Genomic DNA, 27,776 nt, shown 5'->3' with positions numbered 1-27,776 from the left:
GGCGACTGACAGGAAGACACGCACACTAAAATATTGTTTGAATGACCTCAATTATTTATAGTCATTGCAAATATTGTTTATAAACAAAATCAAAATCCTCTCCGCGTTTCTCTAGTAATCATTTTCTTTGATCGTAAGGATGTGCAAACTTTTTTTTCAATAATATTTGATTTTTGTTATGCTGAAGTAATATTCAAACTAATCAAATCGGTCTAATGACCCGCCCAAATGACGATTTTCCGCGACGATGTTGTGTGTTAGGTTGTCCGACCGTAGTGTATAATCCTCACGATGCAGATAGAAAGTTGTTCCGATTTGCGAGAAGAGCCAAAACCCACAGCGTCAACTCCGACTTCAATGAACTGATCGAAAGGCGTTTCTGGGAATGGATTAACGTGCTTGGCCAGAACCCACGGAAGGCCCAATCGTTGTGGATTTGCAGCGAACACTTTGTGAGCGGTAAGTAATCCTTACTTTTTCTGTTGTAGATGGACGTTTTCTTCGGAGACTTATTCCAAAGTGTTGACCATCTCACTAACTCAGGGCTGGTAGCGAGTTACTTTTTTGAGGTCATTCTCTAAAAAGTTTCTGTTCAACTAAAGTCACGAAACTAGTTTAAATCAAAATTCCTAGAGAAATTTATAAACCAGTCATATGTTCTTGAAGCTCAAGGAGAAGAATAAGTATTCTGCAGAACAATTATGGCAGTGTCAAAATACTGGTACAAGATGTTCTTGTAACATTACGTTGATGTTTCAGTGTTGCTCGCAACTTATGATGGTTACTGACAAAATTTTATTGTGCATTCAGATTAACTTTAGACCGAAGTTCAGAAGAGAAATGAAATACCACCAACAAAAGTTCGGCGTCGGCATTCTAACAAAGTGGTTCGCCGACAAAGGCATTTCTTATGCGTCGGCGAAGCACTAAATTATGTCGAATTCGTTTTTGAACCTAGGTTGGAACTGGCGCAACCCGTTCTGAATCACAGTTTCAACCCCAATCCGGTTCAGGTTCGACCGAACTACAAGTTGCTTGACGTTGGTTTGTTAAAGTGTTGATCACCGACCCAGTTCCTAAAAACTAAAACGATATAAGAATGCCGACGCCGAAGTTTGACTGCCGAACTTCTAATTGTCAATATAATATATAACTCGCCGCATTTTGAAATCAGTTTTGACGTTAACTACGTCTTACGGCAATATTGTTGAAGAGTTGAAGAGAAATGTCAATTCAATTGTTCGGAAAGGGCTTTCTCAAAAATTTTATTTAGTTCACTTTAACAAAAAAGAACTAAATAATCTTCAAGCTTTAGAAAAAGCAAAACTTTTGTTTGATGTCCGTGTGACATGGGAACATTTTCAGAAACCTTGGGAAAATTACCAGAACCCCACTCAGTGCCGTCGGTGCCAAAAGTAGGGTCATGGTACAAAAAATTGTCGTTTGGATGCTAAATGCATGATTTGTGGCGGTTCTTCTCACGCCAAGGACGTCTGTCCAGTGAAGGAAGATACCACCAAGTTCATATGCTCTAATTGCGAAGCTAATCATAAGGCAAATTTTTGGAATTGCCCTTCACGCAAAAGAGTCATTGAGGCTCGTGCCAGCCAGATGAAAGATAATATCCGTTACGATAAACGTCGTTTCCGGAATTTCCCTGGTAGCATATCGAACAATACTCATTTTTCAGATAATGATCGCTTGATCATGAATCATACCCATCAGGAAGATCATAATCATGCTCATTCACAAACTAATTTTAATCCGTCGGGTAGCCGTTCGAATCTTTCAATTTCGAATGTATCTACCCACGGAAAATCCTTTGCCGATATCATAGCAGGTAATTTGAACTCTTCCCCTATTCGTACTATGTGTACCCATTCTGTTTGTTGCAAATCAAATGGAAAAAACCCTACCGCCACAGGTAACTCCTATTTCGCTTCTTCGTCTACCGAAAATTCTAATAGGAAATCATTAGATTCTTCAAGTGATATGTCTGCCCCTCTGATTTTAATTTTTCTAACTGAACAATTGAATCTAATGATTGATGCAATGTTCAAAGCCACCACTATGACTGAAGCAGTCCAAGTAGGTGTAAAATTTACAAATCAAATCGTTATTGGATTACGTTTTTCTAATGGATCCAAATAATAATTTAAATATTTTAAATTGGAATGCTCGTTCTCTGAATGGTAAAGAGGACGAGCTGTTTAATTTTCTTACGGTTAATAACGTGCATATAGTAGTTATTACCGAAACGTATTTAAAACCTGGATCTAAACTCAAAATAGATCCTAACTTTTTTGTTTATCGTAATGATCGACTTGATGGGGCATGTAGGGAAGTTGCAATCATCATTCATAGGCGTATAAAACATCAGCTGTTTTCGTCATTTGAAACTAAAGTTTTTGAAACTTTAGGTGTTTCTGTTGAAACACAGTTTGGTAAATATACTTTCATAGCTGCCTATTTGCCTTTTCAATGCTCTGGACAGCAAGTTAATTTGCTCCAAACTGACTTGCGAAAATTGACTCGCAATAAGTCAAAATTTTTTGTCATTGGTGACTTTAATGCCAAACATCGGTCATGGAATAATTCTCAAAGTAATTCCAACGGCAGAATTTTATTTGATGAGTGCTCTTCAGGATATTTCTCAATTCAATACCCTGATAGCCCTACATGTCTTTCCTCTTCTAGAAATCCATCTATGATTGATTTGGTCTTAACCGACTCTAGTCATCTTTGTAGCCAACTGATTACTCATGCTGATTTTGATTCTGATCATGTCCCTGTTACATTTCAAATATCCCATGAAGCGATTCTCAATCCTATCTTTCAATTATTTTCGAGCCGACTGTAATATATATGAAACATTTATTTACTCTAATCTTGATGTTAATATTCCCTTACAAACAAAACTTGATATTGACACAAGAGCAATTTTAACAAATTCCATTGTTGAAGCATTGAAATTCCAAAATGTGAAGTAAAATTTGAATCCGTGATTATAGACGATGATCTTAAATTTTTGATCCGTCTTAAAAACGAGAGTTTGAAAGTGCGCACAATTTTAATTTAGGACTTACTAGTCCAATTGAAAATCAAGTTACTAAGGACTTCGAAAATATTCTCAATGAACAGAACGTTTTCGAAAATGCCTGGGAGACTGATTTGGAAGAAGTGAGAACTATTATTAAAAAATTCAAAAATATGAAAGCTCCTGGCGATGATGGAATTTTCTATATCCTCATCAAGAAACTTCCAGAAAGTAGCTTATCTTTTTTAGTTGATATATTTAACAAATGTTTTCAATTGGCATATTTTCCTGACAAATGGAAAAATGCTAAGGTTGTTCCAACTTTAAAACCGGACAAAAATCCTGCAGAAGCTTCTAGCTATCGTCCAATCAGTTTGCTTTCCTCCATCAGTAAACTTTTTGAAAAGGTTATTTTGAACAGAATGATGGCCCACATCAACGAAAATGGATCATTGAATGTAGTTTTTGCCAGTGCTCACCGCATCAAAACAAAGGCGCCACTGTATATGGGATTTAACATTGTGACAGCATTGCTGTTCTGTCAAACACACAAGGCTACGGTGGCGCTATCTATACTTTCCATAGCGGCCGTTTTGGTTATTCTAATGATCCATTCAATTTTTGCCAATGGACAGTTCGGATTCCGCCTAACTTTCAAACATCACATTGAGGGCGTTCAAGCCAAATGTAATAAATATGTAAAATGTCTCTATCCCCTTATTAATAGAAAATCAAAACTTTGTCTTAAGAAAAAGCTTTTGATATTCAAACAAATTTTCAGGCCTGCCATGTTGTATGCTGTACCAATATGGACTAGTTGTTGTAATACCAGGAAGAAAGCTCTGCAGAGAATTCAAAATAAAATTTTGAAAATGATTCTGAAGCTTCCCCCTAGTATAGTACCAATGAGTTACATAGAATATCCAATGTTGAAACATTGGAACAAATGTCAAATAAAATAATTAATAATTTCAGGCAAAAATCGTTACAATCTTCTATTGCCACGATTAATGCGTTATATGTTTAGGTTAAGTTAGGTTAAGTATATTCAAAGCGTTTTTTTTCTCTTATAAGCAGATGAAATCAACTCACCTGTAAAAAATCTGAACTGCTACGGCAAATGAAATGTACCGTGCAGCCCCGTTAATTTGAACGGTACCTCATGCAAACCATCGGGGTTCATTTTTAATTTGAACATCTAGTCACCCTGGAAACGTGTTTCTGGTTACCTCTTTCACTGTTTTGTTTTGATTCTGCGTTCCGTTCCACAGCGTTCCATCTCACTTCACTCCGTTCCATGAGCTAAATGACGTTTGAACCAAAAAGTGTTCAGATTAAATGTGGTCAAACCAACGGGGGTACCCGGTAATATGTTGTTAACAAAATGTTAATAAAATCTTAAATTTCTTTTACCAAATTAGGATGATAGTGTTGTCTAATAACACAGAACACCTAGATATAAGAAATGAATGTAATATTTGGAATAATACTAATAAAAAAATTAAAAAAAAATGTCAACTGTAGAAAAAAGCTCACTGTAGAAAATTTCTTGACCATTTCTTGCGCAGGAACTTTTCTTGAGCTGAACAGCAAATGTTTGGAATAATACTAATAAAAAAAATAAAAAATAAATGCTCACTGTAGAAAATTTCTTGACCATTTCTTGCGCAGGAACTTTTCTTGAGCTGAACAGCATATGTTTGGAATAATACTAATAAAAAAATAAAAAAAAAATGTCAACTTAAATGGAGCTAGAGAAAACAATAATTATAAAAAAATGTTGGTCTTGATTTCTACCGGATAGTGGTGAACTCGCCAAGGGCGAAAAGCCACTCTAATAAAGATAAATAATAATTCTACCGGATACATTGTACCGGATATTGTGTATGTTCTTTGTTGTAAAGCTAAAGGTTTGAATCTCTCGTATTATCCTCTATTTGGTATTCTACTTTAATGGGAAAAAAATCTCATGGTGCGTAATGGGACATTTACCCTCTATTGTCGAATAGTACATTTTAAAACACACATCTTTAACATTTTCTTTATTTATGAAGTATGAGGAATGTTCATATTTTTATCTGAACAAATCAAAATTATCTGTACAAATAGGTGCCTATATATTGTATAGAATGTACGAAAAAACAAACGCTATTATTTATTGAAAAAATCGCTAAATGCAAAACGAAATCCAGAATTCTAGAACAAGAGTTCCATTAGGCAAGGCTGAATGGCATGTTAACTTATGGCTGGTAGCAGGTCTCTTTTTAGCGACTTGATCTTTATTTCAATGCTAGTCTCTATTTTTAATGGAAGGTCTCTAAAGTAGAGATGTACCGAATATACGGGCCGAATACCACGATTATTTTGATTTTACCGAATATTCATAACATAACCGAATAATAACAAAATAAAATAAAATGTAATAAAACATTATGTTTCACTCAAAGGAAAATGTAAAAAAAAATCAAATTTGTTGGATTCCATGGAGAATTTTTCCGTTCTACGGCATTAAGGCGACTAAGGTCAGGGCTATCCATACCTTCGATATTTTTTGCGAAACTTCAAAGACACCAACACGTCAATACTTCCAGTGAACGGTTATGTCCTTTGAAGGAAGCACCACACTAGACATCGGACTAGGATAAAACGACCAGTGGAACAGTCGGAAAACGTTGCTGACGAAAAATTTTCCGGACTGGAGCGGGAATCGAACCCACACTCCTTGGATCGATACGGCTATATGCCTGGTAATACTAACCGCATGGCTATGAAGCCCACACGATCACATTCTTCCTTTATTATGCGAGTCAGTGGTCTCGGTATAAAGCACTTCCATAAGTCGGATGAGCAATCAAGTAAAGTATTACCCGAGTTTCCTGAAAAAAAAAAATGAAATGGGTAAAAAATACCATCAATTGTTAATTATTAATAAGATACATCTCCCTAACTTCAGAAAAACAAATTCTCAGAACTATCTTTCACCGTTAGACTATCGCAAAATTTTTACAAGTTCGGATACGCTAATAAAAGTGCGCCATGGCATCAGATCGGATAGGTGCCTTCCGGGAACTTATTCTTCGTAAAAATCAGATAATAAGTGCTCTGAAGATACCAACCTGATCCGATGCAATCCCGCACTTTTATTCACACTTTCGTACTTATAAGGCTGCACTTCGCAGTCCAGTGGTGAAAGAAACACACAATATAATTATTGTAATCTCTTCAAACGGTTTTAAAAGCTCAATAAAACGATCATTCCGTTCAATTCTTCACTTTGGCAGCTTTTCCTATTGAAAAAACAAGCTTTTTTTTTGCTGTAGATAAAAATTAAAAATGTAGTTCTCGTGAAATTGGGCGAACATATGGGTGTTGTTCAGCCGAATTTCAAGGTTTTATTTAGCCGAATATTGCGTCGAAAAATTAGACAAAAAATTTCTCATAAAGCTACTACAGACATTTCTCGAAGAATTTCCTCATTGTTTTATGCAGGGATTCCTCTTGCAGTTTTTTCAAACATGTCTCGAGCAATTGCTCGGATTCCTTTGATTTTTAGCGTAATCTTAACTATGATTTTACAAGTTACAAACAGTGGTCTCTCTTCTTCCTAAAAAATCGAAAAGACTGAAAAGTTTCCACATAGGATGTAGTGAAACAAAGTTCGCACTTTTCAATACATAATGAATAGTGCGTTCTCATTAGACATTGCATAAACGATTGAAGCGATTTGTTAGGATGGGATTTCTATTCAGGGAGGAATGAGCCAATAATCTGCTACCCTTCATTGATTCTCAACATGGCGTCCAGTGTCTTTAATTATTCTCTAGGAATATCTTTAGAGACTCTTCCAGAAAGTCCTACGAAGATTCCTCCAAGGATTATATCAGAATTTCCTAAAACGTAGTCGTTACAGTGATTTCTCCAGGGATTCTACTAGGGATTTTGCCAGATATTCTTCCAGGAAGAACTTTTGTTCACTACCATAGAATTCCAGAAATACCTTCAATAATCCCTCGAGATTTTCCTCCAGGGATTCGACAAGGGATTCCTCCAAAGATTATTCCAATGATTCCTGCTGGAACATGTCTACAGGAATTTGTTTCGAAATTTCGCAAGGAGTTCCTGCAGGAATGCCTCCAATGATTCCTTCATAGATTCCAACAGTAAAATCTTTACTAGGATCTTTACTATGGAATTTCTTCATAGATTCCTCCATGGTCTGTTCTAGGAATTATTACAGGAATACTCTGGAATATTTCCGTTTATTTTTTCCTGGGTTGTAAGCGATTTCTTGTGGTATTAGATTTCCTCTAGAATTTTTTTTACAGATTCCTACATGTATTGCTCAAGAAATTGTCTATTAGGATTCAATCGGAGATGTTATAAAAGCTTTCTTCAGGAATTCCTCCAGAGGTTGCACTAGGACAATTTCTCGAAGGATTGCTCAAGATATTTCTCTATTGATTTCTCCAGAAATTCCTCCATAGATTTCTGCAAGGGATATCCCCAAGTAGTCCTCTCGAGATTTCAGGAATTTCTTCAAATGTGTTCTACAAAATGTTACTTCACGAATTCATCAAAAATTGTATCCAGGAATTCCCCGGAGACACCATCAATAAAATCGTTACATCTAACAATTTCTCCAGATAAGTCTCCAGATATTCCCCAGGAATTTCTCCAGAGATTGTTACTGAGCTTCAAAAAAAAAAAAAAAATACTCCGGAGATTTCTCAAAAATTTCATCTAGAAATTCCGCTAGATTTTTTCTAGGGTTTACATTATTGGATTTCTCTAGTAAAATCTCAACATAAATTCCCATGTGAAAAAATTCTCCATGGATTCCTTAAAAGATGTCTTCTGGGATTTCTCCATGGATACCTCCAAAGTTTGATCCATGGATTATTAGGGGTGATCGGGGCAATATGGGCCGCCTAAGGAAAACGTCATGGAATGCATAGAAAAACAGCAAAATATATGGTTCAAATGCAAGTGACTTGTACTATAAAATGTTATCTTCCATGTTACGTCGATAAATAATGTTAACATCAAATTGCGAATTATTTCAGGAACTTTTTGGAAAACCATGTTTTTCTACGTGGTCACCAACCATATGGGGCATTATGAGCCACCCTACGGGGCAGTAAGAGCCACCTCATTCAATCGAATGATTTTTATTTAAAACAGTATAGAGAAGAGTACATTATTGGAAAGGAAAGTGTATTGGCTTTGCTTGAAATTATTAATTCTAGTGGCTTATTTTTTAAAGATACATAATACATAGTAAACAGACCATGTTGTACTAGTACTAAATTGCGCTACTTGGTTCAACGTATTTTCTAGCAAAGTGTTCCACTTGTAATGGTGCATAAAGATGACTATGCAGTAAAAAATAATCTGGTATATTTAGGCAATGCATTTTTATGTTCTAAACATCGTTTGTTTTGCTTAAATCTAGGTGGCTCATTTTGCCCCGCCCCTTCATCTTGAAAATAATATATTGTTTTTCAATAATTTTGTTTACGAACAAATCTAATTTCGCTCACGAACTGTTCATTATGATCAGAAGTTTCAATGGATTGGTAAAATTTACCAGAATTATAAATGTAATTGTCTTATAGGCTTAATTAAAAACTGCCAAAATTATAAGCTTTTCATGACGAAGGACAAATTTGTACATTTTTGTAAATATCTTGAGTGTTTAAACGAATATTCTTACGGTTTTTATTGTGGTGGCTATTTGAGGCATCCTTTAGCAGATCGTAACGACACTAGACATTTAAACACTGTTTCTGAGGTCAAAACCGGGGTGGCTCATATTGCCCCGTATGTTCATATTGCCCCCATTGCCCCTACAGGGATTTCTTCCAAAAAATCTGTACAGGGTTTTTTTTTGGGATTTCTTACAGTGATTCTTCCTGAAAAACCTCCAAGGATTCCTCCAGGAAGTCCGCCAGTAATCAACTCAGTTGGCAATTTCTCCAGGAAATTCCCTTCATTTATTTCTTCAGCAAATTGCCAGATAATCGTTCAGAAATTCCTACAGGAGTTTCCCCAGGGACTCCACCTGGGATTTCTCTAGGAAAATCTCTACAGGGATTCCTGCAATGATTTCTTCATCAGTTTGTTGAGGATTTTTTTCCATGCATTACACCGGAAAAAATCGATGTGGTGTCCTCTAAAAGTAATTCAGGGATTTCTTCAGGAATACCTCCAGATACTTCTTCGGGCATCTCTCCATACGCTCTTGCAAGAATTTCTCCATCGATTTAACTGGGGATTCCTCTTGAGAATTTTTTGGGAAAAATCGTGGAGGAAACCCTGAAGAAATTCTGAGAAAAAACTCTGGTAGAATTTCTAGAGGAAGCATTAGAGGCCCAGAACGAATCTCTGGAGATATTTCAGGAGGAATCCCTAAAGGTTTCACATTCCATTTTTTGGGTGTGCTAACGTAAGAACTTCCACTACGATCACATAAAACGCGACGCGAGACGCAACACAACACTTATTATTCTTACAAATAAAAAGGATATTAAAAATTATGCCGGTTTCGGGCTCGATGTTGCCCATCTACGGGTCGGACATCGTCGAATCCCATCGTCCCGTAGATGGGCAACATCGAGCCCGAAAACGGTCGGTTTCATGTGATTGCCCTAAAGGTTTACTTAGGGTAATTTCTTATGAAATCCCTGAAGGAATTCATGGGAGGATCTGTGTATGAATTTGTTGCGAAATTTTTGGAGGAATCTCCGGATGATTTTTTTGACGCCCTGAACAAATCTCTCGGGAAATTTCGAGGGGAATCCCTGGAGGATAACCTGTACAAAATCTTGGAATAATTAATGTAGCAATTTTCCTGGAGTATTCCTGTATGCTTGAGGACTTGTTAATAGGAATTCGTAAAGTGTTTTCTTGAAGATTCCCTGGAGGAATTCCTTGTGGAATATCCCTGGAGAAACTCTTGATCCCGCCACGTCGAACGACCCGATAAACTCCCAAGGCCCCACTACCACTACGGACGATGACAGCTCTGGCGCAACTTAACCACACCCATGAGAGGATCGTTGATCGTACAACTGACCTATGCAGGTTAAAAAAGGAATACTCGAAGGCTAAAGTGTAAACACATCAGCGCTCTAAGATCAAATTTCTTGAATTAGTTTATTTTCCTCAAAATAACTCCACATTTAAACTATTTCTTTAAAGCAATAACTTTTCCAAGTGGGTAGGTAACCCGGTACACCCAAATTTAGTATCAAAGATAATTCTAAAGATTATAATTCTAAATAACGCTACTTTACAGCTAAACTTATATACTCGATACCATTAATCAGTCAATGATATTAGTATCCTAGAGAATCTATTTAGAGTTCATTGAGGTGAGAATATCTTACCACACTTAAACACGCACAGACATGTAATTCTAAAATCTAACTGTATTTAAGGCTCTGGAGATAATACGTCAATGATATAAATCGAATTCATTCCATTTTGCGGTAACGAATCACCAAAAGTGAGTATTGCTAACATAAGATGTAATTACGTAAACTTATATTTTCTCATCTCAGGAATTTTGTAATTTTCTCACCACTGAATTGCCGGAATAAAATTTACAAAACCTTCTGATTCGTGTATCGCCCAACACTCCTGGTAGAATCTCTGGAGCAATCCCTGAAGAAATCCCTGGAATAATTCCTAGAGGAATCTTGAGAGCACTACCTGAAGAAATTCCTGCTAGTATCCAAGAAGGAATTTCTGTAGTAATCGTTAGAGAAACATCTGAAGTAATCCTTGAAGAGATTGTCTTAATTTAACCTGGAAAAAGCTTAAAAGACATATTTGCAAGAATCACTGTAAAGATTTACCTAGAGGAATGCTTAGAGGAGCCTCTAGCAGGATTTTAAAAGGAATATCAGGAGTAATCACATTAAGAATCTTTGGACGAATTTCTGAAAAAGTTCCCTGAGGAATCCTTGGAGAAATTCCTGGAGAAATCCCAGTGAAAATTTTAGTAGCCAACAAAAGGTTTTCCTGGAAAAATCTCTGGCAAAATCCCTAGTAGAATCTCTAGGGGGGCCTTCCATAGCCGAGTGGTTAGAGTCCGCGGCTACAAAGCAAAGCCATGCTGAAGGTGTCTGGGTTCGAATCCCGGTCGGTCCAGGATCTTTTCGTAATGGAAATTTCCTTGACTTCCCTGGGCATAGAGTATAATCGTACCTGCCACACGATATACGAATGCGAAAATGGCAACTTTGGCAATGAAAGCTCTCAGTCAATAACTGTGGAAGTGCTCATAAGAACACTAAGCTGAGTAGCCGGCTCTGTCCCAGTGGGGACGTTAATGCCAAGAAGAAGAAGAAGAATCTCTAGAGAAATCACCGTACGAATAACGGTAGAGATTGTCTTGGAGGAATTTATGGTAAAATCCCTGGACTTTCTGTAGATATCTCTGAAAAAGTCTTTGGAGATATTTCGAGAGAAATCTTTGAAGGAATCTATGGAGGTTTTCCTGCATGCAATTCTGGAGGATTTACTGGAGCACTATTTGAACTGATACCGAAATTGCAATTGCTGTCATCAGCAATAAAATATCTTTTTACTGATAAGTAAAAAACCATGTTATTACATGCAGTTTAAGCAAGATCAAGCTGAGAAACATGGGCTTGAATCCCACGGGGATGGGATTCGATCACAGGACCTCCGCGTGAGAGACGTGTGTTCTAACCACTACACACTTAATCTATTTCGCCAAGGTCGGCGGAAATAATTCTCGCTAAACATTACTAAAGGACCTATGTACAAATGAGAGATTCTCTCCTCTCTCGCTCTCTTCCAATTATAACAGTGGAATACTAAAGCTTTTGGGAAGTTTTTCACTTTAAATCGAAAGGCAATTTCCTTGACTAGCGTTTCATATAAAAAACGCAACAGAGGAGGTTAATGTGACTTAGTTATTGATTAAAGAGAAAGTAAACAAAGAGAGCCTCTCAATGTTAGATAGGTCGTTTAGAAAAGTTGAGCGAGAATTGCTGAGAACCCAACAGCTGAGATTTCGTTGAAAGTTGTAAATGTCGATCGTGCTGCAAAATTGATAAATCAAGCCAACTGTCAAAAATTTACGAAGAGATCGGTAATCCATTGCCGAAAGTTTCGGTGCACCTCTACCGAAATTCGGTGAAGGAAGTTTTTTTTTGTTAGATGAATAAAAGAAAAAATACTTGTTATAAAATTTGGTGGTCTTTATTGCAAAAATTACTGCAATACAAATGCATGAAGTACCACCACCCTGAACATCTCACTTTACCCCAAATCCGAAATTTATTGAACTTTTCCGTGTGAAGTGAATTACGCCTTGACTAGACTGAATGAATCATTTATAGGTACAATTGCACGCCATAATCACAATTTCTAGTGAATATCATCAATACTTACTCGATTTCGAATTTGACAGATACACTTTGCCGAAATTCATTGAAAATTTTTGTTTGTCGATATTTGTGGCAAAATGAATGACCGAATCTCAGTCATTCATCCAAATTACCGTTCGGTCAATGAACTATTCATCTGTTAAAATTATACGAGATTTCAGTAAAAATTTGTTTTACCGACTAAACTCGTCATTCAGTTTTACCGAGATGAAATGGTGCGATAAAGTTTGTGACAATTTCCAAAGAGTGGAACAAAAATAACCTTTACGCGTGTCTCAAGGATAAAACTGTGTTCTCTAGTGAATTTGGGGATGCTGAAGCCATTATGAATGTTTCAGCACGTCACGCTCTGCTCTTGAGGCATCCTTCATTAGACTCGGTCTGCTGTTGCGTACACCCTAGTTCTGACGCCGCACCTACCATTGAAGTTCGTTGATCAGCATACCTGCAACAGCATTTTACGCCGAGCTAAGTTGCTTTCAATGTGCCCGGCATCGCTATAGAATTGTCAAAAGGAATTTAAAAGCTCACATGCGGAGTTCAGATTAGGTGTCTTATCTTGGTTGAAGTTATTTCTTAAAACTAGTGAAATTAGACTACAGTTAGCTAAAACTTAAATACTATTGTGCTGAAATCGAAACCTTATTCTATACATGGTAAAATAACCCATTATACAAGTTGAACTTAAAACTAAAGAAATTATCTAAAAATTATAGGTTAGTTAGAAAAAGTGGTTGGAAACTACATACACAGAACTAAATGAATTGATTAAACTCTAAGGTAAATAGTGACTATATACAGTTAGACGTCATAACTAATGATTGTGCTTAAAAACTAGGAGTTCTGTTCTTCACTGATTTCGCTGCAGAATAATTTATACCCAAGTCTTAGGAAACGTACAAACGTAAGTTCCCTGAAAACTAACCCAAACCTCAAAAAACTTATTATGTACTATGTTACAGGAAAATTTTAATTGACGAGTCAATAAATACCACAATTAAAGTTTTGGAAAGTGTTTCCTTCGTTGCATAAGCAACAGTTTAAAATTTTCGTTTACTGGATCAATCTACGATGCCCAGAAGGAACCGCCGTCGTAACCATGTGCCGGAGGATAGCATTCAGCAAACGTGCCTGCTTTGCAATCTTCCGGATAGCAGTGAGATGGTTGCTTGTGATAGATGCGCGCAGTGGTTTCACTTCGACTGTGCCGGAGTCAACGAAGATGTGGCTAATCAATCTTGGAGCTGCCCGGATTGCTCACGAGCTAGAGATCCGGCTCCACCGCTGCCACTGTCATCGACCTCGCCAGAAGTAGTAACAGGTGAGCCACTACCGTCCATATCGCTTCAGTCGTTCCATCCTTCATCACAAATTCGAACCACACCCACGACAAGAGTTTCTCCAGTGCCTCCGCATCGAATACCAACCCCGCGCCCTCGCACATCGGGATTACAAATTCTTCCTCCACCAACACCTCTTCCGCGTAGTCCACGACCGCAAATTGTACTGCCTCCTGTCGTTGGGGCTCCGGAAGTGCCAATAATGAATCAAGAAGTGCTAGCAGAAGCAGATCTCGTTAATAGACTGCCAGCTGACCTACGGATCCAGTTTTTGGAGCAGCAGCAAGCTATCGAGCAACGATATTTGCTCCGTAGATTCCAATTGTTGTTGGAGTCTCCAATCAACGCGAATTACGCTAGAGGGGAAAATGAGATCGTACCGATAAATCAAGCCGTCGGTCATTCTCCAGTGTGTCATTCATCACCAGTGTGTCGCAATCAGATACCTCCCCGTCCCGCTTCACAGAACAGAATTGAATCGCCATTCGTTCCGATCTCACAACCTCATCGATCTGTTAATTTTCCCGTCACAGTCAGCGATCAACCAAGTGTGTCAATGATTCCACCGCCACAAGCTAATGAGCAAGCAAATTTTCCAGCGTTTCATTCGAATTCAACCGTACACCGTCCCATCGCTTCGACGTTCATTCCACCTCAGGCTGATAATTGTCCCAGTGCTCCTGAATTTTCGCATCCGTGTGGTAATCAACGTGGGCAACAATCTGCGTTCGCTCCGCTTATGGGTCGCATGCATCCTCCCGCTCAGATGTTTTATCCGTCGGCCTTTCACGACGAACCTACCATAGTAGGTGGAACGGCGCTACTGAACAAAAGTCAGATTGCCGCTCGCCATGCAGTACCAAAAGAACTGCCATTGTTCGCTGGTGAACCGGAGGAATGGCCTCTGTTTTTCGCCTCTTTCGAGAATACGACTCACTTATGTGGATTTTCAGCTGAGGAGAATATGGTTCGTCTACAGAAGTGTTTAAGAGGAAAGGCATTGGAGGCGGTGAAATGCCAACTGTTGCACCCTAGCAACTTGAATCAAGTTCTCGCCACTCTGAAAATGCTGTTCGGTCGTCCGGAAATTATTGTGCACTCGCTGCTGCAGAAAATCAACAATCTGCCCGCACCGAAAGCAGACCGTTTAGGTACACTTGTCGACTTTGCATTGGCCGTGCGAAATATGGTGGCTACAGTAAAAGCTTGTGCACTGGAGGAGCACTTATGCAACCTCACGCTTTTGCACAGTTTGACAGAGCGTCTTCCTCCAATGATTCGTTTAAACTGGGCTACCCATCGACAGTCCTGTGATATTCTGGAGACCACTAATTACTACACATATTTATATTATCAAAACAACCACTCTCTTTATTACGACTGTTTTCCAGCCCGTCCCAATCCATACTGTCCCAACATTCTTACACACTAAATCTAGGATACCACATCCTCCCCTCACATCAACGATAATGTAAATAGAAACATTTCATATATCATTCATAAGCACGTCTGATCGCATTAAGGAATCTTTGGGGTTTTCTGATCTCCCGGGTGTTTCGGCGTTTTCCAATGGGCTCTTCATCATCTGGAAAATCTCCCTGAGTGGAACGTTTGGTACCATTACGCAGTTCGTCTGTTGTTCCATGGATGTTACTCGTCTGTAGCTTCGACTGCTCCTTCTCCTGCGGTGCTATTTGAGAAAAAAAAATGAAGCAAATGTTGCAACAGAAAGATTAACATGTAAAATAATATGTTGTGTGTGTGTGTGTTTTTTTTTTCTTTACTTTACCATTGTCTACTGGTTTGTTTGTTTTGCGTTCCACGTACTTCTTCAAAAACTTTACGTTACGATCGTATGTTTTATCAGTTGTAGCATCCGTGATCGTGGCTCGGCCAGCTCCTTGAATTTTAACTACTTTGTGAAACGCATTTTTGTATGGTGTGTCCGCTTTATCCCGCTTTTGTTGCGATACCAGTACGGTGTCTCCAACTTCGATTTCGGTTCTCCGAGCTCTGCGATTACTGTCCTCTCTTGAATTACGGTTAAACTTTGCCATCTGATCCCGATCTCGTAGTTCTTCATCGAACGACTGCCGCTGATCTGTACGACGATTTGGTAGTACACTCCGCACAGCTCTCCCAAACATCAACTCAGCCGGAGGGATCTTTGTCACATGATGAGGCCACGAATTGTACGCAGCCACGTAATCGGATAGGGCTTCCTTCCAATTAAGCTTTCCAAGCTTAGCAATCGCTGTGATCTTATTGATGCCCTGCATGCTCCTCTCAACAAGACCATTCTCCGTCGGATTTAAAGGAGTGCTATGAATCAACCGAACTCCCCATACATTATTTAACCATGCTTTCAAATCCGCGCTGTTGAAAGGAGGGCCATTGTCAGCCTTCAAAGTTTTCGGAATATAGTAAGTGTTGAAGATCCTTTTCAAATTCTTTTTCACGGCTTCCGTATCTGTTTTATCTAACGGAACGGCAACAAGAAAACGTGAATAATTGTCGGTCAATACCAAAGCTTTCCAGTTAAGTATGTCGGATGCAGAGGCAAAATCCATTGATACGTAATCCCACGGGTTCTGGGGTAGTTCTGTCATCTCAATGGGTACAGGGCGTGATGTTACTGTCACAAGTTGGCACTCCGGGCAGCTTCTTACAAATTCTTCAATCTCTCGGTCCATACCTGGCCACCACAACCCTTGCCTTAGGAAATTTTTCATGGTGGACATGCCTGGATGGCTTCGGTGAGCCAATCGTAACGCTCTATTCCGTAATGTTGATGGCAAAACCATTTTTTCGCGTTTCATCAATACCTCTCCTTGCAAATATAAATCGCTCTGGAATGCCTGATACTTCGCAATACATTCGGGCCACTTTTCCTTCTTCTCCAACCACTTAATGACAGTTTGTATCTCATCATCAACCAGCAATTCCTTCTTAACTTCTGCATTTGTTAACGCTAACAACTGGTCATTGATGTCACTAGTACTCGCTGTCACTGAAAACAGTTCATGGGACTCCTTTTCGTTTCCAAACGCCGGACTTTCCGTCTTAGCTCCAATCCTCGATGGAGCATCGGCAATATTGTCTTTTCCAGAAACATGTTGAAAATCAAAGCAGAAGTGGTCCATTCTTAGCATCCAGCCCTCAGCGCGTGATAAAATTCTTTTGCCAACATCCTTACGGTTACCATTCTTGGTCATAAACATCAGTGCCTCACTATCCGATCGCAGTGTAAACCGTCTACCGAGAAGATAGTATGCAAACTTTTCCATCGCCCATATAATTGCCAATGCCTCACGATGTAACTGTGGGTACCGACATTCTGCTGCTGACAAACTTTTGGAAGCACAAGCGATAATCCGTCGCACTCCAGATTTTTCCACTTCTTGGGCTAAAATCGCTCCCAATCCCCACGGCGAAGCATCCGTGTATAAAACAGTCCGATCAGTTTCGTTGAAGTATCCTCTCTTGATCAAATCAGTTTCAACTTCATCCTTAAGCCTTTCGAATGCTTCTTGATGTTCGCTGGTCCAGTTAAACTTTGCATTGTCCGTTAGAAGTTCGCGCAAAATTTTTGTTTTATGGGAGAAATTTCTCATAAACGGACTTATGTATGTCAGCATTCCCAAAAAACTACGAACTTCTGATGTATCCTTGGGCCTTGCAAACATCTTGATATCCGATATTTTCTTCTGCATTGGCAAAATACCGCTACCGTCAATCGTAAATCCAAGAAAATCTACAGTCATCTGATCATATTTAGATTTCTCTTCGTTGACCGTAAGGTTATTTTCAGCTAAAACTCTTTTTACTTCGTCAACGTGATATCTTAACTCTTCCAAAGTTCGCCCAAACACCAAGATATCATCTAGGTATATGATGATGTGTTTGCACTTCATCAGTAACCGTTCCATGACTCTTTGGAACAACTCTGGGGCACATGACAATCCAAATGGTAGTCTTCTGAAGCGCATTAATCCATTGGCTGTCATGAAAGTCGTATAATGTCGGACCTCTTCGGCTAATTCTACGTGGAAATATGCGTCTTTCAGATCAAGTTTGGAGAAAAACATAGTCCCACTAGGAATATCGGTCCAAATCTTGTCAAGCGATGGCATAGGGTACGGTTCTCGGATAATTGCCTTATTTACCTCGCGATAATCCACAACTATTCGAAAATCGGAGGTACCCTTTGGTACTAATACCAACGGAGAAACGCATGTTATAACGTCGTTTTCTTTATCTGCCCTCTCAATGATACCCCTTTCTTCCATTAACCTCAATCTCTCATTGGTAGCAGATTCAAACGCCTTCGGAATGCTATATCGGATAATTTGTTTTGGCGCGACTGATTCATCCACTTTGAATTTCACGGCAGCGATAGGAAGTTTTGGAAACTCTTGCGGTTCGTTTTTATGTGCAGTAGCAACATCGAGCATCTTGGGCTCCAACCTAGTGTCAGTGATTGAGCAGACAATTTTGTCAAAACCCGTAGCATGTGCACCCATGATGTTTCGCAGGCCTATGTGAACCAAATTCAACTTCTTTGCTGTTTCATAACTCAGCAACGACAAATCAGTACCCTCAACCACAAAGAACTTTGCTAACTGTAATGGTTGACCATTCACGCCAATATACGCTGTGAACGAACACTCCACTTGTAGTGGATGCTGATTTGCATAGCTCCGTAAAATTTCTTCTGGATATAGCTCGAAATCCTGTACGACTGAACGGCATTTACGTTTGATTATTTGCCACCCGATTGTCGTAATGGTGTTAACAGTAGCACCTGTATCGACAAGAAACTCAAAGTCTTCCGTTCCAATTTTACATATTACTATTCTAGCATCATCATGTTTTCGTGGGTCATTTACGCTGCCAGTTATCAACTGTAAATAATTCATAAAAAAAATGTTTCATTTGAAATTTTTCTTTATTGTTTTGGCATGTTTATCATAGAGACCATTCTGTGCACCCCCAAATAATCACCGATCAATCTATCTTACCTGATTGATCCTTCCAACCTCAGATTTATACGTTTCGCCACCTTCAACGCGTCCTCGTTTATTCTGTAGATCGTCTTTGGTTCTTGAGAAACAAAACTCAGCGAAATGACCCTCTTTTCCACATGCGTAGCATTTGACGCGATGAGCCCTGCAGTCCTTGAAACCGTGGATTCTTCCGCATTTCGAGCAATTGCGGTTGTTAGCGCTATAGTGTCCTGATCCATTACGCATACCCACGTTACGGAACCGAACTGCACCATTCCCCTTCGAGTGTGATTCACGACGAGAACCATAGCGCATTGAACTTGATCCTGACATCTGATTGAATACTGCGTTAACAGGCTTCATCAAATTCGCTTCATTCACACCCTCTGCATTGGTGCTAGTTTCTACCTTTGCATTTAGTTTAACCTCCTCTGTTTCCAGTCGGATATAATCAAGGTGTCTACCGTGGGCCATAATCCGCTCAAGATCGTTGTGAAACACATCGCTCATTTCATAAAGCTTGGTTGCGATTTCCGGCACAGAGCGCCTGATCAGCGCCTGGGAGAATTCTTCATAACGTTGCTCAGGATCGAACTCACAAAACTTTGCCTGATTTTCCAATCGCAACACCCAGTCAACGAAAGGCTCAGAAGCAACCATTCGCATTTCTCGGAACTTCATCCTCTCCTTAGTATAGTCGCAAGTTTGATCAAAATACCTATTGCAATATAACTTAAATCAATATCACACTTGATCGTCAAGTCAGTGATTCCCAACCGTGAACATCAATAGCACTTTGGTCACGCATACAATAATACAGTCAGCTCTCCCTAACTCGATATTGAAGGGACCATCGAGTTAGGGAGGTATCGAGTTACAGAACACAAAACCGGTGCAACTGCGATCCAAGGGACCATCGAGTTAGCCATGAAAACCAACATTTACTATGGTTCTCTAACTCGATATCGAGATACGGAATATCGAGTAAGGGAGAGTTAACTGTAAATACAACTGGTCAGCAGAAAATAAAAAATAAAAACGAAAAATATATCGAAATATCATTATTTTTTTTTTTTTTTTTTTTTTAAACTACTGGAACATTATTAAACATTTTAATAGCATAAGAGTTTAACCAATCACTCTTAAGCATATTTCAGCTGAATAAAATATTAATCAGCTACTAATATTACTGGGATTCTAAAAACATACCTCCACTAGCGGAATATTGTTCATATTATTAGTGCAAGGGTTTATTTTCAGAGTTTTATTTTTTTTAAACACATATTCCCTGATTTTTTTTTTAAGCATATTTCAGCTGATTTTCCGTAGGTTCTCAGCTAACGTTACAATTGCCCTATATCAATTATGATAATCACAAAAAATTAACATGATGACACAAAATGTGAAAATTTGAAATGGTTGTACCATCCCTGTGGCGGCGGAGTAGCTAGATTTCACGGTTCGAGAAACACTTCACATATAAAAAATGATAACAATCATCTACCTGTTCAGCGCTGTGATCGTAGCGCTGTAAATGTTATCCGCACCAACCAGCAAATTTTCCTGAGCTTCGATTACGCTCAGTAGGTAACTGCCGGCAAATATTTTCAATCCCGTCAGCTGCACAACGGGATCAACTGGTTCCTTACAGGCGACGATTCGCTCAAACTGGTTCCGGAACCGTATCCATTCGGCTTTACGTTTATTCAGAGGCAATTCCCCATCAAACTGTTGAAGCGGCCATGATCCTGAAAGCCATTTCGAAGCGGCTTTTCCCCGTTTTGCTTTCACTTGTTTTGCCTTTTTCAATGCACCACGAGCACTATCCAACACAGGCATTGCCATCGCAGCTTCTTCAGCCATTTTCCCATTCTCAACACTTTCATCTTTTTCAAACGACTCTTCTGGCGATGAAATGTCGCTCTCACGCCACGATCCACTCATTTTCGTATTGTTTTCACCAAACAAAAATCTTTCTGAAATGCACTCCCTTCACAACAATGAAATTGGTTTTCCGTTTTTCCCCAGAAGATCAAAATAACTCGACCGGCTTTCAAATGTATACTCCGAAAGACACGACGCAAACAACTGAGCTGATTCACGATGAAAAATAACGGTACTCAATTCCTTTCACGCACACTGATTCATTATTCTAATTTCCATGCGTTCCATTCCAGCATAGTACACTTCACATCAAAAATGGGCAGTGCAGCCAGATTTTTTTTTTAATCCTTCTAATAGTTTTTTTTTTTTTTTTTTTTTTTTTTTTTAATAATATTTTATTATTATTTTTGTTTTGTTTAATGTTTGCTTTTAATCAATTAATCATATATAATTAAGCAGTTATTTGAAACATGTTGGCCTTGGGCTTTACCCGACTCAACTGTTTATACCAGAAACTGACATGTATAGTGTACGTTGGCCTTGGGCTGTACCCGACTCAACGGCGTAAGTTTAAGTTGGCCTTGGGCTGTACCCGACTCAACGGCGTAAGTTTAAGTTGGCCTTGGGCTTTACCCGACTCAACGGAATAACTTTTAGTTGGCCTTGGGCTTAACCCGACTCAACAGTTTTTACTTTGAGCTGTACTCGATGCAAAATTCACATATAACTATAAGTTGATTTTGGGCTACACGCAACTCAACGGAAATAAGTATCTGTTGGCCTTGGGCTTTACCCGACTCAACGGAATTAGTTTTATGTTGGTCTTGGGCTTAACCCGACTCAACCATTTTGACCTTGAGCTAAACTCGGTTCAAAAAACAAAACTTTCCAATGCAAAACTGGCCTTGGGCTTAACCCGACTCAGCAATGATCTTCACAAGAAGCATATAAAAATATTAACGAGGAATTTTGTGCGTTTTATTTATTTATTATTATATTTTTTTGCAATCCTTCTTTTTTTTTTTTGGCAGCACTTCCTAGTAGGTTTCAATGTTGATCTTCAGCACACACTCTTTTCTTATCAATTATGAATTATTACTCACCCACTTCGGAATCATTAGCATTATCAATCCAGCGAGCTGTATAGGCAGGATCGCCAATGTGATATTCTGGAGACCACTAATTACTACACATATTTATATTATCAAAACAACCACTCTCTTTATTACGACTGTTTTCCAGCCCGTCCCAATCCATACTGTCCCAACATTCTTACACACTAAATCTAGGATACCACAAGTCCCTCCACTCCGTGACACTGGTTGAGTTTAGTGATTGGTTGTACAAGTTGGCGGAAGCAGCAAGTACAGTGACAATGCCTCAGTTGTCCGGTACAGAGGACAACAAATCTCGTCGTAGCCGAAAGGATGATGGATTTTTGAACGCACACGCTGAAGAATCTCCGAAATCGAAGCATTTGGAAACAAGTAATCGTTGCCTTGTCTGTCAGGATAGCTGTGCAGCTGTAGATAAGTGTAAGCGATTTCTGTCGTTAGACCTTTCCGCTCGTTGGGACGCTCTAAGGGAATTCAAGTTGTGTCGTAGCTGTTTGGGCGTGCATAGAGGACCGTGCAAGTTCGCAAAGCCGTGCGGCAAAAATGGATGTCAGTATAAACACCACATATTACTGCACAACGACGCAAAGGATAAACCAGCAGCATCGACGGTCGGTCCCAGTAATCGGGCCAGAGATCCTCCACAGGAAACTGCTGAGAAGAAACGCGAGTCAGAGCCATGCAATACACATCGAGGAGGAAGTAAAGCGGTATTATTCCAATACATTCCAATTATCCTTCACAACAACGGAATTGAGCTACGTACACACGCGTTCTTAGACAGTGGATCGTCTTTGACGTTGATGGAAGAAGGTCTAGCTAAACAGTTGGATCTGAATGGAGAAAAATATCCACTTTGTCTGCGGTGGACAGCTGATACCTGCCGGTATGAAAAGGATGCGACTATAGTCTCCCTGAATATTTCTGGGATATACGATGGGAGTAGTCAACACAATCTGAAGGAAGTCTACACTGTGAAGGAGTTGAAGCTTCCTTCCCAGTCATTACCGGTTGACAAGCTGACCAACAAGTATAATCACCTTAAAGGGCTGCCGATAGTATCCTACAGCAACGTTCAGCCAAAGCTTTTGATAGGTGTGAGCAACGCGAGGGTGATGCATGCCCTGGATGGCCGAGAGGGACAGTTGGATGAACCTGCTGCTGTTAAGACGCGCCTTGGATGGACGATTTACGGCACGTACTCGTCAGCGGACGATTCAATACTGAGCGAAGTTCCACGCAGCTTCCATATCTGCCATCACTCCAACGAGTCGGATAAGAAGCTACACGAGGCGGTCAAAAACTATTTCGCACTCGACAGTACAGGGATCAGCGCCCCGAAGAATCAGCTTCTTTCCAAAGAAGACGAACGAGCCTTAGCTAAATTGCGCGAAATCACAACGTTTCAGAATGGACGTTATGAAGTTGGTCTACTCTGGAAATACGATGACGTACGCCTCCCCAACAATCGATCTATGGCGTTGAGACGTCACAATTGTCTGGCCAAAAGAATGGAACGTGATCCCCAGTTAGCCGAATCATTGAGAGCCAAGATGATAGACTACGAAAGCAAAGGCTATATTCGTAAGCTCACATCAGACGAGAGTGTGAAGTCTGCAGATCGTACCTGGTATCTACCAATTTTCCCAGTTTTCAATCCCAACAAACCAGGAAAAGTTCGGATTGTTTTCGATGCTGCAGCGGAATTTGCGGGAGTTTCTTTGAATTCCGTATTAATGAAAGGCCCGGATCAACTGAATGCTCTTCCACCAGTGCTGTACAAATTTCGAGAGCGACTGATAGGCCTCGGAGGGGACGTTGCCGAGATGTTTCATCAAATGCGGATGAATCCTGAAGACGCAGACAGTCAACGTATTCTATGGTTTGCTAGCGAAGACGCAACGAAGCCTTGTGATTACGTAATGCAGGTGGTAACGTTTGGTGCTACTTGTTCACCCAGTACGGCGCTGTATGTCCTCAACGAAAACGCAACAAAGTACGAGACCAGATATCCTCTCGCCGTCGATGCTATTTTCCGCCGCCATTATGTCGATGACATGTTGACAAGCGTTGATACAGAAGAAGAGGCTATTGAATTGGCTAATGAAGTTCGCTATATTCACCACCAGGGCGGATTTCATATGCGAAATTGGGTTTCTAATTCGCCAGCTGTAGTAGCAGCTCTTGAAGAAGATCCAAAGTTCGAGAAGTCGATGGAGATGAATGCAGAACTTGCCATGGAAAAGGTCCTTGGAATGTGGTGGAGTACTACAGCTGACGTCCTTTGCTACAAACTATGTACCGACCGCAACCGAGAGCTATTAACTGGCGCGAAACACCCCACCAAACGGGATGTACTCCGCACGCTCATGGCCATCTTTGACCCCTTGGGACTCATTGCACATTATCTGATGTACTTGAAAGTGTTGTTGCAAGAGATTTGGAGGGCAAAAACCGAATGGGACGAAAAGATCAACGAAAAACATCTTGAGAAGTGGCTGACTTGGTTGCGCATACTGCCTGAACTGGAGTCCGTTGAGATACCTCGCTGCTACTTTCGACACGAATCGAGAATCGACAACGCAACAGTAGAACTACACACCTTTGTGGATGCCAGCGAGAACGGCTACGCTGCAGTGTCCTATTTCCGTTTCGAGATGAATGGTTACATCGAGTGCGCTCTCATCGGGAGTAAAACAAGAGTAGCTCCTATCAAGTTTGTATCCATTCCACGTCTGGAGTTGCAAGCAGCGGTTGTTGGTGCTCGTTTCGCGAAAAGTATAGCAGAAGGACACTCCATCAGAATCGATCGTCGTTATTTCTGGACGGACGCACGCGATGTCATGTGTTGGTTACAGTCAGATCACCGGCGCTATTCACAGTTCGTGGCTTTTCGCGTCGGCGAAATATTGGAATCAACTAATGTTACGGAGTGGAATTGGCTTGGCACCAAGCACAACGTCGCCGACGATGGTACTAAGTGGAGGTTCAGGCCAGACCTCAAGGCCTCAAGTCGTTGGTTTACCGGACCGCAATTTCTATGGAAGTCAAAAGATGAATGGCCTGAAACATCACTGAGCGATGAAAAAACCGTAACCGAAATTCGTCAAAATCTTCTAATACACTCCAAATGCGAAGCTCGATCTATTCTGCAATCGGAAAACTACTCTTCTTGGAAACGCTTGCAACGTGTCACGGCTTTTGTTTATCGCTTCATTAGGAACATCAGACAGAGGCAGCATGGGAAGCCTGTGGTCTTCGGACCGCTCACACAAGAAGAGCTCTTTGTCGCAGAAGTGTTTCTGATACAGCAAGCCCAGTCAGACGAATACGGTGAAGAATTGGCAGTTATATCGAAGGGCGATCGACACCTAAACAAGAAGAATCGGTTGTACAAACTTTGTCCCTTCATCGATGATCAAGGTGTGATGCGGATTCACAGCCGATTGGGTGAATGTGACTTCGTTGACGAGAGCGAGCGCCAGCCAATCGTGCTTCCTCGGAACCATCCAACTACGCGACTCATTGTCGCCGATGTGCATCGGCGATATCACCATCAATGCCGCGAAAACTGTGTGAACGAAGTGCGTACCAGATTCTACATTCCAAGAGTGCGTAGAGTTTGTGATCAAGTTCGGCGAAGTTGTCAGCTATGCAAGATTCTCGGTGCTAGACCAGCACCACCAGCGATGGGGCCTCTTCCGAAAGCTCGCGTGGCAGCCTTTGTGCGGCCATTCTCGTATGTGGGTGTCGACTTCTTTGGCCCTCTTCACGTCCTAGTTGGCCGTCGCCATGAAAAGCGCTGGGGTGTGATTGTCACCTGCTTAACAACACGAGCAATACACCTCGAGTTAGCCGCTTCGTTGAATACAAGTTCGTGCATCATGGCACTAAAGAATTGCTTCGCCCGCCGTGGAACACCATTAGAGATCAGAAGCGACCGTGGGACCAATTTCGTCGCTGCAGAAAAGGAACTTAAGGCTGCTCTGCAAGAGCTAAACCAAGACAGGTTGATGACTGAGTTCACCACTCCGACAACATCGTGGCGTTTCAACCCCCCAGCATCACCGCACATGGGTGGGTGCTGGGAACGTCTCATTCAGTCAGTGAAGAAGATCCTGGCCGTCGTCAAACCTCAGCGGGTGCCTACAGAGGAAGTGTTACGAAGCTATTTAATGCAGGTTGAGAACATAGTCAACAGTCGTCCACTGACACACGTTCCCGTGGATGACCACTCATCTCCGGCGCTAACTCCAAACCATTTTCTTGTGGGTTCATCAGACGGATCCAAGCCGTTTGTAACGTACACAGATTGTCCGGTGAGGCTACAGCAGTCTTGGAAAGCATCGGAGGCACTGGCAAATCGGTTCTGGCAACGGTGGGTGGCGGAGTATCTGCCTACAATAACTCGACGCACTAAATGGTTTCAACGTGTGAAGCCAATCGCAGTGGGAGATGTCGTCATTGTGGTAGATCCAGATCTGCCTCGTAACTACTGGCCCAAGGGACGAGTAGTATCGGTGAAGACCTCCTCAGACGGACAAGTGCGTTCTGCGGTAGTGCAAACTGCTGCAGGAATCTACAACAGACCGGCGACCAAGTTAGCTGTGCTGGACGTAGGTGCAAACGAAAGTGAGCTGGACCAGAGCCCAGCTACTGGGGGGGACTGTTGCGTACACCCTAGTTCTGACGCCGCACCTACCATTGAAGTTCGTTGATCAGCATACCTGCAACAGCATTTTACGCCGAGCTAAGTTGCTTTCAATGTGCCCGGCATCGCTATAGAATTGTCAAAAGGAATTTAAAAGCTCACATGCGGAGTTCAGATTAGGTCCCGCATACTCGTGAACTATATCTGTACTGTTTCCTGTACTATTCTCAACCATATGCGACAATACCGTAACAGTTTCATATAACATTAAAAATAACAATAAACTCACCGTACCAGGAACGGTTTTGACCGTTCCATAAATTGTAATTGGGCAAATCACAATGTGGGGAATAGGCGGTTAAGTTATGTAACCATAAAAAATCTCTGATTTTCGCGAACAAAATTTTTCGTCCCCAATTTACCAAACAGTTGGCATACTATCCATTTTTTGCCTAATTCACTATAAAACAAATAGTCAAAAAATAGTTGAACTATAAAATTACCAAGGGAACGAATAATGTTTGTTGAATTGTTTATTTACGGTGCGTTATGGTATTCTAATACTATAATGTAAAATTCCGTTATTTTTATTTGAAATAAAAACAATTGTATTGCATTATGAATACGTAAGTTAATTTTATTCATTATTATATTTTAAAGTTGTTTATTTTTCACCGCCCAATTTTCCTGCAAATTTCAATTTATTTTTATAATTTTAAAATATTTGTTGCTGTTCCATATATGGAGTATACATGAGTCGATGAACCCTAAAAATATTGACTTACGATGGTTTCATTGTATTAAACAAAAGTTTACAAAAAATTAAACATTTCTGCCTTTTAGATAGTTATTAAATAATTTGGGCCGCCGGCGAAATCTTTGGTTAAATTCAGCAGCTTCATGACTTCTCATTTCAGAAAGCGTATTTGCCACGATTCCGGGAGGCCAGTAAAACCTACAGGATACCAAAAGGAACATAACGGTGAACAAAAACGTTGAGTCTTGATCATGCTTTTTGTAGCTTACCTAATTTGTGCACGTAAAGACGGCAGCGAAGGTGAGTTCGGTTGCTCCGGATCCGGCCATCATATTCCAATTTGCAGTCCCATCCGCTCCGCAGGAAATCCAAAACTTCTCGTTGGGGGCAGCAGGGGTGGCTAGTTCCACTGATTGTCGTCAATCAACTAGTTTTTCTTGATCGGGAAATCGTAAACGCACAAGCAAAACAAGCAACAAAGCGCTGCCGTTTAACAGGATCACGGTCAAAGTTTTCACGTCCTGTTTTCACCGTTTTCACTAGCTGATGATTTTTTGTTATTTT

At 40.4% G+C, this 27,776-nt stretch overlaps 3 protein-coding genes across 3 annotated transcripts in view; 1 reads left to right on the top strand and 2 right to left on the bottom strand.

The window, feature by feature from the left end:
- The first annotated feature begins 105 nt into the window (after positions 1 to 105).
- Positions 106 to 27,776, top strand: part of LOC5570603 — a 36,553-nt gene continuing 8,882 nt past the window's right edge. Inside the window, exon 1 of the mRNA XM_001653217.2 lies at positions 106 to 459. Within this exon, the coding sequence (XP_001653267.2) occupies positions 216 to 459 (244 nt within the window). The 5' untranslated portion in view covers positions 106 to 215. The remainder of the gene's footprint in view (positions 460 to 27,776) is intronic.
- The window catches only part of LOC5570602 (NF-kappa-B-repressing factor), a 53,408-nt gene continuing 31,517 nt past the window's right edge, over positions 5,886 to 27,776 (bottom strand). Inside the window, exon 4 of the mRNA XM_001653216.2 lies at positions 5,886 to 5,913. Within this exon, the coding sequence (XP_001653266.2) occupies positions 5,901 to 5,913 (13 nt within the window). The 3' untranslated portion in view covers positions 5,886 to 5,900. The remainder of the gene's footprint in view (positions 5,914 to 27,776) is intronic.
- LOC110679292 lies at positions 18,778 to 21,022 on the bottom strand. Its single transcript, XM_021853607.1, has 2 exons — positions 20,310 to 21,022; positions 18,778 to 19,523 (listed from the first exon to the last, which is right to left on the bottom strand). Exons 1-2 carry the CDS (start codon positions 20,747 to 20,749, stop codon positions 18,812 to 18,814), a joined length of 1,152 nt encoding a protein of 383 aa, XP_021709299.1. The 5' UTR covers positions 20,750 to 21,022; the 3' UTR covers positions 18,778 to 18,811.

The sequence above is a fragment of the Aedes aegypti genome, chromosome 1, assembly GCF_002204515.2.
Source record: "Aedes aegypti strain LVP_AGWG chromosome 1, AaegL5.0 Primary Assembly, whole genome shotgun sequence".
NCBI lineage: Eukaryota > Metazoa > Arthropoda > Insecta > Diptera > Culicidae > Aedes > Aedes aegypti.
This window is presented reverse-complemented; position numbering and strand designations above follow the sequence as displayed.

Bases quoted from the DNA above. Each gene is read 5' to 3' on its own strand.
- LOC110679292 (XM_021853607.1), bottom strand. From the start codon at position 20,749: ATGAGTGGATCGTGGCGTGAGAGCGACATTTCATCGCCAGAAGAGTCG. The intron at 19,524-20,309 runs GTAGATGATTGT...ATATTGCAATAG, and splicing joins ACGATCACAGCGCTGAACAG to GTATTTTGATCAAACTTGCG.